At 45.4% G+C, this 18750-nt stretch overlaps 1 protein-coding gene across 2 annotated transcripts in view; it reads right to left on the reverse strand.

Annotated features, from left to right (window-relative positions):
* Positions 1–18750, reverse strand: part of CSE1L (chromosome segregation 1 like) — a 35218-nt gene that overhangs the window by 11834 nt on the left and 4634 nt on the right. For both annotated transcript variants that reach the window (XM_078867015.1, XM_078867016.1), the window contains exons 3-15: positions 14064–14206; positions 13295–13396; positions 8256–8401; positions 7239–7329; positions 5770–5877; positions 4883–4975; positions 4057–4224; positions 3640–3769; positions 2878–2943; positions 2138–2340; positions 969–1053; positions 603–664; positions 73–209 (exon numbers count right to left, since the gene is read on the reverse strand). In XM_078867015.1, the coding sequence (XP_078723141.1) occupies positions 73–209; positions 603–664; positions 969–1053; positions 2138–2340; positions 2878–2943; positions 3640–3769; positions 4057–4224; positions 4883–4975; positions 5770–5877; positions 7239–7329; positions 8256–8401; positions 13295–13396; positions 14064–14206 (1534 nt within the window). The remainder of the gene's footprint in view (positions 1–72; positions 210–602; positions 665–968; positions 1054–2137; positions 2341–2877; positions 2944–3639; positions 3770–4056; positions 4225–4882; positions 4976–5769; positions 5878–7238; positions 7330–8255; positions 8402–13294; positions 13397–14063; positions 14207–18750) is intronic.

The raw sequence follows: 18750 nt of genomic DNA on the forward strand, positions 1-18750 counted from the left end.
CACAAACCGCGCTCCCTTTTAAGTGACTCAGCCGGCAGTTAACGGGGAAACAGATGGCGAGCGAAGACTTACAGGAGCGCGTTGCCAGGCCCACGCAGCGTGAAGATCCTCTCGAGCGAGTGCGCAGCGTAAGTGTGCACCACCGTGCTCTCAGACTGCAGGTGGTTCACCAGCAGAGGCAGCACGTTCAGCAAATGCTCCTTGGGCAGCTGCAGCACAGCATAAACACACACTGTACATGGGGGCATACGTACACACACACATGAATCTAGTTTCCATTGACTGTTATAAATGACTTATGTCAACTAAAAGAATTGGACACAGATGCGTGTCAATACAAAGTTACGGCCATAGATGCATGAACAATAGGGTTTGTGCAAATAAAACACAAGAACCCAACATTTCAAATTAATTACTTGCTGCATGATAGCCTCATGATATAAGAACGGCGAGGACCAAATGTACGCGGTTAATACTGCGCGTGTATTAATCATATTGCTAATTCAACATTGTAATTAAACTGGTACCACACACACGCGCGCATGTGTAAATACCCCCACACACAAACCAAAGAACAGCAACCTTACAGACGTTGCACGCACCTGGCTTCGGAAGATCATGACATATTTGATGGCATCCGCTTTCAACACAGGGAACTGGTTTACTGGAAAGAAAGAAACAAAAACCGATCTGAGCAGTTCCACTGGTGGATTGTATTTTTTCCACCTGGGGACGACCGCTTGCATTGCGATCGAAACGTCGTGATATATTCTGTTTTGTTTTATTTCATTTTTCTACCTACGTGACTTTACCAAAAGAACCAAAAAGTACAGTAATAATACACCTGCTCTCAATTGTCATTAAAAACAATGCTTGTGGGTGCTTGGTTATACAAGCACATAGAATGAAATAAGAAGCGCATTGGGACGATGGCAGGGAAAGCTGCTTTGCACAGTCTGCACCCTTACCGTTGGGAGACTGCAGATCTGTCTGTATGTGGCTGACGAAGAAATCTGTCAGATTGACGAGTTGATTGGCCTGGGTAATTCCAAGCTGCGGGGGGGCGGGGGGCACAGACGAATACATCGCGTTAACCCACCCCCTCCTCCCATAAGCTTTAGCATATTACGCAGCATGCACAGTCACGCTTTCCGATGGTGTCGTGAAAGCACCAGCCCCACCAAGCCACAGTCTTACCAATATCTGGTTCAACATGGGGTCATTGTTTAAAATCGATACCAGCAAGCTAATTATCAACCACAGATCAATAACAAATATCAGCTGCTCATTCACACTCCATTCACAAAATTTTAACTCATCTAAACCGACAATAAATAATAAGTATTCGACACGATATTGGCTGCTCGCCAAGTATGTAAGAAATAATAATCGATTGATTAAAATAAGTCTACAATGGTCATGATACATTCATCAAATCCTACACCTAAGAATGATCTACAAAGTATGCAAAGTAAGTACATGTAGAGCCCTTTGCTCAATCCACTACTGGATAAAGGGACCTTCCCCACACCGCGCAGGTTAATGGGGGTTATTTTCCCGTACATCACCATGCTCGTCCATACCGATTGGTGAGAACAGAAAGAATATACGTGGGAGTAACAATGCCTTTTGCTGCACTGCTTACGAGACCTGACGAGATTGGGCCCATTATAAGTGATTTGGTCGTAAGCATATTCAAAGTACATGCAAATATGATGGTACGAAAAAACGGTCATTCAGAAAACACTGAAAGAAAAAATGTAATTGATTCCCGAATCGCAACCTGAAATTGCCCATCGGTAGCTGCTTGTTGCAGGGGTTTGTTGCTCAAGCCACGTGACTGGGACGCGCTGTCTGCTTCACACAGTCGACGTTCAAAATCCCGAGACGTTAGGCCACGTGTGCTGGTGTCACGGTCAAAATTGTACCAAATTTGACAAAAAGAGACCCACGAATTACCCAGTTGGGCAAAACCCACAGAGTAACCCTGCTGGCAGACGAAATTCGTCTGCGAAACGCTGCACCTTTGTTACAGCTGTGTGCTTCGAGAACGGCGAGAATACCAAATGTACCAAAATTACTGGAAGCGTAACAATTCACCGCATCGCCGAAAAACTGTCACAAGGGCAGCGCTCACCTTCTGCGTCTGCGCCTTGGAGGCAAGCGAGGTTACGAGGTAGATGGCGGCGTCTTTGTGCTTCCAGTGGGCGGCCGGGTCCTTGGCGTACTGCGACAGCATCGAGTGCACGTACACCGAGAAGATCTCGGTGACTGGCCCTTCGAAGAAGCGGCAAAGCCCCCGCACCAGGTCGCAGGCAGCGCGGCGCCGCGTGTCCACGTCTGGCGTCGAGACAAAGCCCCCCCCCCCCTTGAGTTTCTCAATCCCTTCCAAAGCGAGATCGCGGCTCTTCGATGCAAGAGCGGTTGTTTGTCCTAGCCTGCTACAGCCAGTGGTGTAGGCGAGTGGTGGGACCAGCGCAACCACTAGTCAATTTAACCCAGATTGCCCTTACAAAAGAGGCAATGTTTTGTTTCTCAACGGGTCTATATTTAATCTACTGGTTAAATAAAGGATACTAACTTACAGCTGGTATTTAAATACCTGCATCGTGCACCCATAATAGGCATAGTATTAGTCATAATAGTCCAGCCGTTTATCAACGCACTGTTGGATGAAGGCATCTCCAATGCCGTTATATTTGACCACACTGGTCATCACGGGTTGATGAAGGTGGACAGACAGTACAAGTGTGCAGTACAGCAATGGATTTTGCTGCAGTGCCCTCTGCTGCTCACAACATATTCCTGCAGCACCCTTGAGCATAGGATGTGCTCTTGAGTGTAAAGATGAGCCGCTTCTGCAGAGCGGTTGCTCACCAGAGCCCTCGATGTCCCGCCGGATGTACTCCTCAGGGTTGTCCTCGAAAGCCTCTTCGTCTGCAGCTAAGCAACGACATCGCAAGAAGATTTCGTTGTAGCATTTTTTAGTTCTTAAAACATTCATTTCATTTTGTTGGGGGGGGGGGGGGGGGGGGGAGTTGTCGGCTAGTCAGGAACGAGGCCTATTATTCCTCATGCTGCACTGTCTTAATTTAACATAATACCAAAAACTGCTTTGTGTTTAGTTTGTTGTTCTTTCCTACAACTCCAATCAGCACGGGTGGCTACGTACGGTACAAAAGAAGTTGAACATGCATCCATATAAATGCGCTACCGCCCATCACTCGGTCTCGTACGTTATAAAAAAGCATCATCAAAGCTGCCCCCTAGTATTGATTGTGCTGCAGAAATTGGTAGCTTGTACAATACTAAGCAGAGCTACTCCATTCCCAGTAGTTGTGGATGCTATTGACCAACTGCAGTCTAATCAACCTTTTCGATTGCTATGATTACCCAAGGGTCCCAGCTACCTTGTTCTGAGTGCCGATGGCCCTACTGGAGGCTCATCTGCCTATGATAGTTGTACTCTACTCAGGGTCCCCTCAACCCTGTAGTCAACCACTTTGGATGAAACCACCTGCAATGAAGGAAGGAATCGATGGCAGGGGGTGGTACTGGCTGCGATGGCCTCTTGACTGCGATAATTGATCGCTACACAACGCGGTGGGGGGGGGGGGGATGGGGGGGGGGTGCTCTCACCTCTGAACTCCATGTTGGGCACGATGACCTTCTCACAGATGCTGGTAAGGGTGGCCTGATCCTCAAACAGGTGCTTGTAGTGCGGCCGCTCGCACACCGATGCCAGGAACTGGATGGCATTGCTCACCAGCTGGAGGGTGCACGCAGTCATGCTCGCTCCTTAGCATGCGGCAACAGCAGCAGCACCAGCAGCTTCAGTAGTGTGTATGCATGTTGAACTGGGTATGTTGAACTTCTTTCGTACCATACGTAACCAACCGTGCTCATCAGAGGTGCAGGGGAAGGAAAACCAACTGAACTCCCTGCATATAATGAGGATTTTTAGAGACCCCCCCTAAATGTTGGGGGAAAAAAAAAGAGTAAAATTGGCATCTCACATCCGTAGCTCTAAACTGTGTGTGCGTGGCGTGCTCGAACCAGGTCGTATTTGACGCCGGGCCCCGTGGTGATGAGCAGGTTCCAGATGGCGGTGACAAACTGCGGCAAGTACGGCTGAAACTCCTCATCGTACTTCTGCGCGTACAGTGCCACGTTGTCACAGATCTGCGACTTGAGCAGCTCCAGGAGACCGGCTTCCTCATCGTCCTGTCACACGTGGGCGGGCGAGCTTACCACTGGACCAGCACTCCCCACGTACTTTACACATACTTACACAAACGCCCGTGGATACATTGTAAGCAAAAGCGTTTGCAATCATATGTCCATACATCAGCAAAAAGACCCATGCGTACAATCTTGTGTGCCAGCCAACATAAACACAAGTGCCTCTGTGTAAGCAGACAAACGCCGATTAAACATGAACAATAAATATGGTGTTATTTATTTTGTAATTAACATTCCCTACAACAGCGCTTTATGGTTACTTTGTGAAAGGTATTGTAGATTTTGCATAAACATTGGACAGCTCACAAACATTGGAGCAAACAAACCTGACTGCTGACGAGACAAAATCATCAACGGGTGCAGTTTGCTTGGATGGAACCAATGCTGCTGATAAAGATGCACTGCCAGAAGGCCGTGCGACCAATGGTACGTGAACAAAATACCGAGACCTTATTTACTCTGTAAGAGAGGATAATCTGAAGCCTCCTTTTCAAAATAAGCAAGAGAGAAGTAGAATAAAGTTAATCAAATAAAATGTTAAATTACTTGCAGGATTTTGTCATGACAACAATTGACCATAAATAGCGCAATCTCACAAAGAATCATTCATGGCGAGAGAAGAGGGGAAAGGACGTCTCACGTCGGTTTGCAGAAGCTTGTTGTCAATTGTGAGAAGGCTGTGGAAGTTCGTCATCCACGTGGCCATGTTGTCTTCAAAGAACTCTGGGAAATCCTGTGGGCACAGAGATATTTTTGTTATAACATGCACGTGAAAAGGCATGTACGTGTACAGCCACTGGTGGACGAGGACCTCCTCGTGCAATGTCAATCATAAGGGTTAATTGACGCTGGTCAGAGCAGCTTCGTGAAGGCAGGCAGCATAGACGTAGCTCCATATTAACACATTCCTGCGGAGGGAGCTGGTAGGAACGTTGGGTTGCTCGGTCAATGGCCAGGGTCAACGGCGGCGTGGTGTATTCCGCAAATATGGCCGACTGTGAGGGCGGGCACAAGCCGGCGTGAGTAGGTTAAACGTTGAGTTTCATAAGGGCACCACGGGGTGACCAGCCCCTCCCCAACCAGCTACACCCCTCCCACCCCACACCCAGCCCCACCCTCCCCTCTCCACCCAGCCCCACCCCTCCCATTTTTGGATGCACGACGGACGGACACAATAGCCCCTGTGGGCTGGTGTAACCAGGAGGTTCCTACCAGTATTAAAGTACAATGGATTTTTGGCTATGCTGCCTTCATCGTAGCCCCGCAGCCTACAGCATCTGTTATGCATGGTGGTTGTCCATCGAAGAGCTATCCAGGCTCAACACTGCTTAGCGTCCATGATCTGACGAAATCAAACACATTGTGCAGTCACAGGCAAGTGAAAAAGCAACGACTAACAAAGGGCCCCTAACGGTAGCTGAACTCGCAACCAACGAGATTGCAATTTACAGCAGTGGCCACTTCATACTTGAAGCCACGGCCTCAGGAAGGGAGAGGGAGCAAGGAAGAGGGCAGGGAAGAGGGCACCTGGAAGTTGAGGCTGTAGAAGAGCTTGGCGATGAGGATGAGTGAGCTGAAGAGCACACGCAGTGCGTGCACATCGGCAGCGTGCGTCTTGCATAGCTCTATGGTGGCCTGCACGCAAAACACGTGTTACACAACAATAGACACACACACCTGTCTCGCCTTATATTCCGCCGGAGCAAGAGATGCCACGGTGGCGAGATATTAACTACCTCACCTGGTATACAGGTTTGCGGTTTTAATCCCGACCGTGACACTTGTATATTTGGAATTGGATGTTCTCTCCGTGATCGCGTGGATTTTTCTCTGGGTCCTCCGGTTTTTCCCTCCATATTTAGAAACATGCGTTTAGAGTATTTGGCTGCTATAAATTTCCACGTAAGCCACTTCATTGAGCTATCATTTGTGGCCAGGTCGCTTCTGAAAAAGAGCTATATAGCTCAATGTGCCTTCCCTGGTAAAATAAAATACATTTTTAGTTTTGTTTATATTTACAAGCACCCATTAACCCTTTCCCATTCCGATGACGTACGTCTATGTCATCAGTTATTCTTCCGATTCTGTTCCGATGACGCACTCGTACGTAAAATAACCTTAACAGTACCGAGGCTCCCACAAGACCATGTGGGAAGGCGTGGCACACTTTGTCGCCAGCTGTCAGAGTGCGATCGTGGTGCTACAATTCTCTGCGGTGAGCAATATCTTTAAAAACAACAGTGCTCTACCTCTCTAAATAAAAATGTACGCGAAACCGCTTGTGCGTTCTGAGATTCAGTGGTGAATGGGACCCCCCTGCAACTTGTAAACGTCTCGGAATTGCAAAGGGTTAGAGGTGGCACGATACTTAAAGAGGTGGTGAGACAATCTTTTGTCTCCCCCTAGTGCTGACATTTAAACACTGCACAAGATAATCAAGATCTGAGTGGGCCTATGGAAGGCCAAGGAAAGGTTCAGAGATACCACTTTGCCTCTTCCGTTACCCAAACAAGATATCCAACCCCGACGGCCAGCATCATAGCAGTGCTTGAACTATTGCACCATTATTTCATATTATGTGTGGAGGAAGACAAAGATCGCAAAGTATAGCTTTTAACAGGTCATTCTGGCCAAGTGCTGTTAGCGAGCAACCAATTAAGGCCAACGTCATACTGATGTTGCCTGTCGTTGGTAATCAAAATGAGGTTACTGCGATCACAGCGGGGTGCACTAATTATGACCCCACCAGTTTTCCCGACTGCGTGTGTAGTTACAGGTTTCACTTCAGCTCGAATTCTGGACTAATTTCACCAGATACTCATTGACAACGCGAAGCTCACCGTGAACCAATGGGTACGTGCGAGTGAACGACCAGAGAACACACGAGGGGTAATGCACGCGATGATCGCGTCTGCACGAAAACAAAGGTGGGGGGGCGTCCATAGTGGAAACCGCAGCAACGCGGTGAGAATGGCGACGGTGAAGAAGGTCCCCACCTTGAACAACTCCGTGAGCGGCGCCGCAAAGGTGTCGAGCACGAGCTTGATCTCGGACCACAGCTCGTTGGACTTGAATTCATGTCGATACCTAAAGTCCAGCAGCATCAGCACCACCATCACACATCAACTATCTATTTTTATTTCACCAAGTAAGGCCCACCGAGCTATTCAGCTCTTTTTCAAGAAGCGACCTGGCCACAAATGATAGCTCAACGACGTGGCATATTATCACGTGGAAATTTATAGCAGCCAAATACTCTTAAACGCGTGATGTTGATTCTATATGTGAAGGGAAAAACCGGAGGTCTCGGAGAAAAATCCACACGACCATAGCGAGAACATGCAAACTCTAAATATACAGGCGTCAGGGTCTGCATCGAACCCACGACCTTTTTTATATCAGGCGAGGTAGTTAACATCTCGCCACCATGGTGCCCAAAGTGAGAAATTGGAGACACACGCGAATTAGTCGCTGGACAATTTATACTGTGACTGTTTTTCTAATGAGACACAGTGCAATTTATGCAGATGGATGAAATGCAACGAGTTATTTTTTCACAATTCCTACAGGTACACAACCCTTCATCAATCCATTACTTGATGAGGGCCACCACATATCACCGAGGTCTCGGGGATTATTTGACTACATTTCATGACACCGGTCAGTGCAGATTGGTGGAGAGCATAGACATCGAAGTGAAGTACAATAGAAGAATTTCAAATGCGTAGAAACTTAACATCCAATTTCAGTTTGCACATTGTAATCAATTGAAGAAATACCGTATTCTCTAAAATGTAGATAATTTTTTACAGATATTTTAATTAACCAAATTGGGGGTGCGTTTTATAATCCTTAAGGTGTGTGTGTGCGTGCAAGTACAAATCTACGTCACTTTATTCACATCAGCCACAGGTTTTGATGTGTGTCTAACTTCTGGAGCGTTCTCTTAATCCGGAAAACACGGTACTTAATTGTTAAATGGATCCGTTATTTATCATGTGGGGGGTGGGTACCTCTTGAAGAGAGAATGTGCGGTGCGCAGGACCCCGTTGATGACGTGAAAATCGCCGCTGTGGAAGCGCGCCACCATCTCCGATAGCAGCTCAGGCCACTTTTGCGGGAAGTCCTCACGTCCGATGATACTGATGGCATCGCTCAGCTGCCAACATAAACGACAAAGATTCCCTTAACTGACTGATGGGACAAGTGCTGTTAGCCGGCACCTATTGAAGACTGGCACGGCACACAAGTGGGTGGGAAGTTAGCACCACGCCCAGCCACCTTTGTCTCCTCAGCGGCGATATTTACACACCGCACCAGGTAATCATTAGTGGCCGAGTCGACCTAGGGGAGGCCAGGAACCAGTTCAGATAATCGTCATTGGTGTTGGCCGTGACCGGGAATCGAACTCGGGCCACCGGGTGCGTAGCGCAGTGTGCAAACTGTTGTATTACCGCTCTTTGCCAATATAAAACACACATACACGTGGACCAATGCACACTTTGCCATTAAAATGTGTTATAATGTAATAATAATTGAACGGCGCTTTCTGAATCCACTGATGGATGCAGGCTTCCCCAGGCCGTGTCAGTCAAAGGAGTTTTTTGGTTTAGCATACTTCACCACGCTGGTCAGTGTGGGTTGGTAAATAGGGAGCCACATGACTGATTCAGATGTCATCCTCACCTGATGTTAGCTTAGCCATGACTAGGAATGAAACTCAGGTCGCTGGATAGACAGCACAAGAAACTAACCACTTTGCTATTGCTCCATCCAATAAAATATTTAGTAAAAGCGTGAACTATGACCATCATTGGAATGTAAAAAAAAATTGCAATCAAGATAGGAATGCAAAATACAATCCAAGTTCCATATTTTCAATGTGGATTTTTTCCCCCCAAAAATTGCTGTAAACACACAAATCACAGGTGATAGGAACACACACACGCGTGGCTAAAACACACACAGGGCCACTCCCATGTGAATATAAACCCACACACAGAGGCTGGGCATTCATGAGTGCATGTGGGTGCAAAGTGGACAGGAATGGCCACGTTAGGGGTGGCCAATATATTAAAACGCGGCTTACACGGAAAGCCATCCATCACTCAACTTGCTGTACTGGACACACCTGGCGCAAGGGTTCAGGTAAAACCTGGGCTGGATCATTAATTCTCAACATGCGGACTAAAAACGGAAACGCGCATGCATATGTGCGCGCACCGCAACTCCCAATACTCGCATGTCTGCAAATACACTCGTGCATTTGCAGACGTTTGCACATAAAGTACTAACAAAAGCCACGTATATTGTGTTTTCCTGAATTTAAACAAGTTTATGATTACACTTGTTTACCCATGGAAGCCTTGCTAAACTCGTCCGTAAAAGGGTGGTTATTGCTATATATATATTTCCAATTGAGTAGTTTGCAGGTAGTTTTTTTTATTTGGCAAAATTTGGACCATGATACTGGCAGACAATGGCCAACTCCTATGAATGACTTAAATGGATCTTCATAACGTCACACTGCAAAGAAGGCACCTACTTTTCCAATACACCCGACGGTAATAACCAGGGACGCCGCTTTTAGTCACATGACTGCAACAAGTGGTAATCGCTCCACCGCACAAGATTGGCAGATGTAGTTGAACATTTTAGTTAATTTGAATAAAGTGGATATTAATGATTTTCCCTCCTGGCAATTCTAAGAATTATCAGAACTTGTAATTGTGGTTTAATTCAAAAATATATATATTTTTTCAATATTGTGGTGAACGGTAGTGCCTCGAGTGGCTCCAGGGGTAACATTAACCCATTACATACAACATATCATATTATATTATTCGTTCTTTCGGTAAAGTCACGTAGAAGGGAAATAATAACATTTAAATAAAATCTTAAAATTCTCACGACGTTTCGATTGCAACACAAGCAATCATCATCAGGTGTGAAAACCACTTTTTTTTCAAATTTTCTTGCTGTGGTTTTCACTTGATGATGATTGCTTGTGTTGCAATCGAAACGTCGTGAGAATTTTATTATTTATTTTTATTATTTCCCTTCTACGCGACTTTACCGAAAGAACCAATAATATGAATCCCTGCAGTCACGAAAGCTTTAAATCGAAATATATTATATTATTTTTAAAAGGTTTGCTTGCTGGCTGGCTGGTTGGCATGCGGGCAGGCAAGCGCGTGGTGGTGACGTCACGCCTCCACCCCGGCCATGTATCCCGCATAAATGTGCGGCCCTTGCGAGTGCAAACTGTAAAAAATCCATTCTTTGCACATAGATCTAGCAGTCGAATGCATCACTAGACTGCTAAGAAGCAGGCAATGTTAAGGGTTTTAATTTGGCATGCACATACTGCACTGAAATACTATCTAATTAACCAATCTGGCTTAATACACCAATTTAAGTTAGTCATTTTAAACTATTATGAAAATGTCAGTAAGACTCCTGATAAAATCAAATTGCTAATCAAATTCCAAAACACCAGCCTGTCACACGGGTACACATATAGAGGTAACCAATTCCTTAGGGTCTGTAAGTATAACATTCCTGAGCATAATTAAATCAAAACACTAACTTCATTAACCCAGCACAACTTTTCCATTAACAGAATAACACGTTGTGAGTTTGAAGTGCGTGCCAACACCTATTCCTTATTCCTTTACAAGAAGGTAAGAAGGACAGGGAGGGGAAAAGAGAAAAAAAATCGCCCTAAAATAAAAAAAAACTGACCAATCTCTGTAATAAAACACGACAGTCCTGCAGGCCTTTTCTCAGAAGCACTACTAGTTTCCTCCCCGTCAAACGACGCCTTCCACAAGGCCTGACAGCACTTGCACACCACCCATCAGTGGTGTCAATCTGGACAGCTCGGTCATTTTTTTTTGAGAGCCTACCCAAACCATTCACCCTGCCGATGAGTGCAAAACGATCATTTATAAGTTGAGCTCGGCGTCCGTTTATAGCCTTCGCCCCCCGATGGCCATTTTTTATGTCACAGGATGCACATTTTCGACAATACAAATGCACGTTTTATGCAGCGCACACGCAAAAAACCCCTGCCACATTTTGATGACAGTAGGAATTCCAATCAAGCTGCCCGATGGTTGTATTTCTGTTGGCACGAGGCAATGCTAAATGTGGACACAATAGAAAAATTCTACCGCGACTGACACGCCGCTCGCTCTCGGCTAAAGTAAACTCGAGCGTGTTCAAAAATACCGCCAGTCCGCTGAACTGTAGTGCACTGCAAAATCAGCGGTTTGCCGCAGCCGAGTGCGGCTTGTTCCACAAGCGCTCGCCTGTTTCGGCACCTCTCCTCCTCCGCCCCCGCTACTCTTCACGCGACACTCCGATTTCATGGCCTGGCGTTTTTTTTTAATAAAACAAATCACCGCCGTAATTCAGCCATGCGTTAGCCGGTGTCGGGGCCGCCACGCAACCGGTGTAGGTTTTCCCGTGCGCGTGCGGGCCGCTTTCCAAATCCCACGACGGTCCATATCATTCAAGGTTACTTAAATCCCAGCCGCCACGCTCCTTAGGGAAGGGGGGGGTGGGGGCGGGAAACGCCTTTACTTCTCTTTCCTTAAAACTTCCCCGGTCCCAACCCACGTCCCAACAAATGAGCTGCAGTTTGATCGTAGCAGTCTTCTTAAAAATAATACATTTAATTATCACACGCACCGTAATCACTCACTCTCAAACAGAGAAAAACTCAGAGGCGAAGGGAACCACAGAAGTAGGAAGGCAGCCACGCAATAGCCAGCGGCAACATTTGCCCAAGCTCTATCGTCCTCTATATTTAGGGATTATCGGCCAATTAATGCGTGTTTACATGACGGGGAATACCCAAGCACCCGGGGAAAACACTTGCGTGCGAGAGTCCACGTGATTGCTCGACATGTATTCTCCTGGCGAGCCAGGGTATGGCATCTCAACGCCCACGGGAAGGTAGAGTTTTGCAACATTTGTGCAATCAACCAATCCTCGCTTGCAGTGCTGGATTACCAGGCACGCGCCACCCCCATGCGTGCACTTACATTTAACGGCACACTTCTTCCAGGAGGTCCAAATACGACAAAAGTAGGAATATCACACGCATGTACCTGTACAGTTTTTTCGTCAATCCAAGAGGGCCTCACCACGCCACGTGGGTTGTCGGGGTTATTTGATTATACTTCAGCAGGCTGGTCAGTGAAGGTTGGCAAAGGTGGGGAGCATCGATGTGGGAGCACGGAAGTAGAGTGACAGAATTTGCTACACTACCCTCTGCTCTCCGCCATGCAGCCCGCAGTCTATAGCTGCACCTCCGGTTAGCACGGTTGGCTACATACGGTGCGAAAGAAGTTCAACATACATACATACACTATAGCCAATAACAACCTGCTGTGCATGGTGTTGGCCCATCCAAGCACTCTCTAGGCTCAACCCTTTTCAGGTGCCGAGAGTGATTTGGTCATAGAAGCAGGCAATGTAACGCCTTCACGATAAAGCCTGCACACTCGAGGTGGTTTGTTCCTGCAGCCACAATAACTCTGTTGGCCATTGTCAGTGCGCTCACTATCCTAAATGGGTATTAATGCCATCTATGTTTTGTAAAGTCCTTTTTTTGTAGGCATTCCTTCATTATGTTTTTTTTATCTTGCAACTAAGGTTGAAAGTGTGAATACATTTGAGGGTGATCACTAGAAATCATAAGGTTGTGTTGCTAATAGGGATTTACCTTATTTAAAAAAAATCAGTGACATTGATCAAAGTGTTGCCCAAAACCAGTGCTCAAGAGCTAAGCTTTGTCGAGTCGATGTCATGTGCCACATGTGTGATATCATCTCATTGTGTGGCTCATTATAGCCTTGTCAACAATTCTGAGGGCAATGGTATGTTTGCAAAGCAATACAGAACCTGTGCCTATGTGCGACTTTTATTTCTTGTTTTAATCTCAATCGGCCCCTTTACCTTCCTTCTTGTTTACCGTACCCTCAAAAAGTGCCGAGGGTATGGCGAAGAAGACTCGAGGGCACACCATGGATGCAGCTCTCACCTGCTTCTGCATCTGCTCGGGGCTGCTGAGCATGAGATTGACGATGTTGGCTTTGATGGCCGTGCGGTCGCTCTCGCTGATGCGGTTGGGCTCATCCTCCACCTGGGTTCACAGAAGCACATGTGTGCGCACAGCTTCAGCACCATCGTTCACACCCGGGTATTGGCATTTGTTCCATTCGTCTGTCGCCATCAACATTGTGATCTTCGCTACCATCGCCGCCGCCGCCATCAAAACAATTAATTTCAATAAGAGTAATACTACACGCGACATGGTGATTCCTGACAACTAATGAGCACAATTGCGCCCATTGGAATGGCTCTCCCATCACCGAGTAAATTGTCCTCAGCCTTTGTGTTAAGACTGCCAACTTAAGTCAAAATCGTGGGCATATTTATTTTAAGTTCATCTAAAATAAGCCTCTGTGCATTTTACATGCAGTACGGTTATGTAATTTGGCACGCAAGGTATGATGGGAAGATGTCAGGAGGACCAATCTCTATTTTGCTACATTACTCCCATTTTATTTCCAGCCTTCATACATTTTCTGTCTGGTGAGTTTTGAACCACAGAGTGTGTTAGAATTGGTGTACTATTATTATCAACAAAATGACCTTCTTCACCATCATCTATAACAGCTCCATAATCATTTTATACAAAAGGGCTGCACATGTGCATGCGTTAAGGCTAAGTTTAAACTTAGGCATGACTGTTAGTCTCTCCAATAAGATCAGAATTTGACATGGTCTGTCCACGGTGCTTCCCGTACAATCCTCCAGTTGCGCTTGACGTAGTTCTTGAAGGTGACGGCGGCGCACACTCGGATCACGCTGTCTTGTGACTTCTCCAGCAACGTTAGAAGTAGCAGCGGATAGTTCTGGTTCCCCTCGACACTCTCCAGAAACTTCTCCGCTACAGCACAAGGAAAAAAAATCATCGTCATAATTAATGATCATTGTCCTAATCGAGGCCCGGTGGCTGAGAGGTCAGTGCGGTGAGTTGGCACCAACAAGACCCCCCCCCCCCTAGAATCACGTCAAGGCAACTGCCTGTAATTAAACCGGGTTTTTCATGTGCAGTGAGTTGATAGCCTCAGCCCGTTCACCAATGACAAACAAAACAAGTTAAATTTGGTTCTAAATTCTAGCTGATAATTAAATATCGGTTTCACTGTGATGCGAGAATCATTACTCTTACGTGGCAAAGTGTGTGCCAAAGTGCTGCCCTCTAACGTGTGGACCAGAGGTCAATTAAAGGCATCTCAGTGGTAGTTCTGTGATATCCATTTCTGCAAGCCATTCTATCAAATGAAGGGATGCACTGCTCTGCAAGAGATCCGATTGCTTTGGTCGTCTCATGCCATGAAAATTTTACTTAAAAAAAATAACAGAGTACAATAGAGGAAAATGTAAACAAAGATTTTTTTAAACAATAAACATCACTTCATCTTCTAACATATGGCAAGTCGGTGTAAATTACAGTCTAGGTTTAAGTTTTTGAGCAATGTGATAGCTTCGGGAATTGCACGACTAATACTGTATAGCCCCCGCTATAGGCCAGGCGTAGCATGAACTTGTTCGTGGGAATGGTCCACTGTTTGGTTCGGGTGGCCGCAGACAGTGTGGGCCATCTTTAATTTTTACTTGTGCAAGGTGTGCACGCAGCGACCAGTTGGAAAAATATATATTTTTTTCCCAATGCTCTGCAGAATATTTTGTACAGCACTGCCAATGTCCACATACGCATTGCTTCTAATCATGTCAATATCGTCAGCAACCCTGACTGCCATCTGTCGTAATACCAGAATTAGGGCAGCGCATATCCATTCCCCCCCAATAGCATTTCAACCGCACATGGCACCACACACAACACCATCCCTGGAGCGCACTACTTCAAAAGCGTGAACATGAAAATAGCTTCCCGAATTCAAGTGTAGAGGCAGGAGGCTCAGCACTGAACCAACACAATTGAGATCCAAGTCTAAACCCCGGGCGATATAGGTCACAATGTGCAACAACTTTACTGGTCATAACCGGACCCAACAAAATAATATTGTAACATTAATTTAATCCTGCACTTAACAGTTTATCCCAGCTCAGAGGAATCAAGTGGGAGAGACTTTTGGCAAACGGGAGAATATATACCATTCAAAAATATTTGTACTGCCCCCTTATAAACACACCTGCGTATGCAAGTGTAGCGTACCCGATCACCCCGTGGCACTTGCGTGAAGAAAGGAGTTATGTTTACAGGTGCGGTAACTTTAGTGCACGAATGTCAATTAAAAGCAAAACGGTTCAGTAATAAAATCAAAAACGTCTGGCTTAAATGCTCGTCCGTGCTGCTAGGTGCCGTGGATCAGACGTAAACGTGTGGGGGCCGTGTGTAGCCATTAAAAAAAAAACTCTGCTTTTTTAAATATATAAGTATTATTTTACCACTCGACTTTTTGATTAATTTGTTTTCTTACACGCATACATTATGGCGATGTCAAGCGTGAGTAATGCGTTGTATACAATGGCTGTTATTGTGCACTTTATTTAGGTTAGGGGGCGTAGGAAGTGCCGTGGGTACTGCCGCCCTGCCCGCGCGATCGTCTACGGCTGGCGCCGCCTTGGACCAATGTCTCTAACCCACGGAGAAGAAGAGAAAGGGCCAGGGGAAGGAGCCAAGAAAAAAGTTGGGGGATGGTTTCCAACAGATTTATTTTAAAAAATTAAAACCATTAAAGCAGAATTCAGCAAAGAATAACACATTATTTCTTAACTATATTACCATACGTGTTTTTGTAACGTTTCTTCCACACTTCTCAAAGGACAACACAAATGCCAAGCGTGCAATGCATTAATAGCATTCTCAGTGCTATTACGATTATTAATAATTATCAATGTTCCAATATTGCTCTGCTAAGAGTAAAGAGTACTTGTTGCTATCAATAAACTGGCCACTGCTATGAGAAATGTCAAATTTTCACCAATGGCTCACGAGTCACCATTGCAAATTACCGTGGGGATGAGACATTGCTAAACACGCCGCTCACCCACCCCTCCTCCACTCCAAAATCTCTTCAATCACTACCAACCCAGAGTTAATTAGCCGCTCAAGCCCTCAGAGCCCGACTGCGTGTACACACACGAGTTGGCGTCAGTCTCAATCGGTCGCCTTTTCCCCTCGAGAGCTCCCTCGCCAGTCTGCCCGGTCGCGACGTCATATGCAAAAACAATCATTTATTTCTCAAGACATCTTTGCTTATGAAGCAATGAGTTCAGGTCAAATCGTAAATATTTTGACAGCCCTTGCGGCTAAACGGAAGTTCCATCATCTTGACGCCGGCAGACGGACGGGTCCTCGTTAGACACTCCCACAGGAGCAAACCCATCGACAGCTGTGAAAAATGAGCACACTTAGCGTCACGGCCAAACTCAACTCGGAGAGACAACGCGATGTCATGATTGTAACCTTGTCAGCGGTAAGTGGCTTGGGATGGATGCCCTTGGGGCATGCCCAGTGACAGATTACGGCTCATTAAAAAAAAGTCGTCCTCTTATGATCAAAATTAAATGCCCTGGGCATTGCTTTTGATTCGCTAGGATGAAAAAGAAATATCATAAACGTGACACATGAATGAGATAGATCTATCCAAATATTTTTTTATCCATTGTAAGAGCAATGAATTAAAAAGATGAGTTGACTGGTGGTGAATTTAATCATTCTCACGATGGTAATGCAGTATCTGAATTTTTTTGAGGTATCATTCAAACGGTAGAATGTGTTAACATTGCCATCAGCAACCAACCGTGAAGAAACAAGGACAATCATTACTCAAATGGGTCCCCCGAATGTTTGCACAAAAATATTGTCCTACCGTGTTTTGTAAATGTATTTTAATGCTTGTATACAGTATAAGGAGTCGTAAAAAAATTGGTAATTTATACAAAAATCAATCCTTGTTAATTTTGTTCCCTTTCCTGTTCCCTGGATAGTGCTTCTCCCTTGAATAATATACATGTCTCAAATGGATACTCGAGTGGTAAAAAGTACTTACATTGAATACTTCAAACTGCATGGTGCAATTTTTGTTCAATTTAGTCTCTCCTCAATTAGTATCACCATTATCATTCAGGATTTAGTGAGTGCTTAGTTCGTGAAAGAGCACCTCAATGTCCATCACCACTAATATAAGCATTAACTCCTGATGGGAAAAAATAATGTTATTATAAAATGAACATGTCAATGGCAAACACTCATTGAATGGCTAGATGTGGCTGGGAATCAGTCAGGCTGGCAGATTCATAATGTAGTGCACTAACCACTTATGCTACGACTTCGTACCAAGAAAATCTTACAAATATTAAAAGTAACCCACACTAATTAAGGAAACTAATTCAAATATATGATTAAAAAGGCAGTGGCACACATCGCAGAACCTTGCCCCGGCCATTTTTTTTGTTCCCCGGGATATGCGAAGCCCAAACTTTCCACTGAGAGCACCGACTCATCCATCATAACCCATCACTCCTGCATCTCACCCTACTGCTCCACTAGGGCAGCCCCTTGGGACACCGCCTCCAGCCCAAGTTCAGAGGTCGTTTAAATCACATGGCTCCCGAGGGCCAAAGAGTTCATGCCACCCTGCTCCCAAAAATACTTTCATAAAAATAACTAGACCAACTTTTTCCCCCTCCTCTCCACATTTTGTTTTTTGTTAAGAACCCCCTAAATCAGGACCAGATGATGAAGAGCATCGACTTTCCCATTCACGCTCTGCAAATGACAAATTTAGCTATCTTAATTGCTATGCCCTCTGTACAGGGCGCCGAACTTTGGTCAAATACCACATGTACCGGGCTCCACGGCATATTGTATTTTGCACTGAAGCCAACAGGGGGATGTAACAGACATTGATTGCAAGCGCAACACAATTTTACAAACGATAGCCCCTGTCTGCAGGCAGTCTCACATTACCCTTTTAAAATAAATCACCTCCCCGGGTCCAAAGCAAGGCCATCGCTGGTTGTGGGGCAACATCGCTGTGGGCGAGTCAAAATTGCCCATTAGTTTTCGGCTTTCACTTGCAGGCCATCTGGAACTTCCTCCTCTTCTTCATTTGAAAAAAGCTGTTCGACTCCAGGGATATTTTTTTTGTCCTACAGAGATTTGCTAAATAAATGATTTCACAAATATTAAGCTTGTATCTCGATCATATGTTATGGTACCATCTCTCTCCCTAAGGGCTACACCATTTTTTAATTGCCAGTCAGTCAAATTTATCCTGCTTTTACTGCTTGCTATGTCTTTAATCATTTGTGTTGTGTTCCTGAAATTTTCCAATTTTATTCCGAATCGTCTTACAATTCTGTGTATTCAATTATTGTTTTAACATCTCCATCCTTTTGTATTTCAACACTTCATCAACGTGTTTTTTTTCTAGTTTCAGTTCAGTTGTTCTGATTGAG

This window comes from Lampetra fluviatilis, chromosome 23, assembly GCF_964198595.1.
Source record: "Lampetra fluviatilis chromosome 23, kcLamFluv1.1, whole genome shotgun sequence".
Classification (NCBI taxonomy): Eukaryota; Metazoa; Chordata; class Hyperoartia; order Petromyzontiformes; family Petromyzontidae; genus Lampetra; species Lampetra fluviatilis.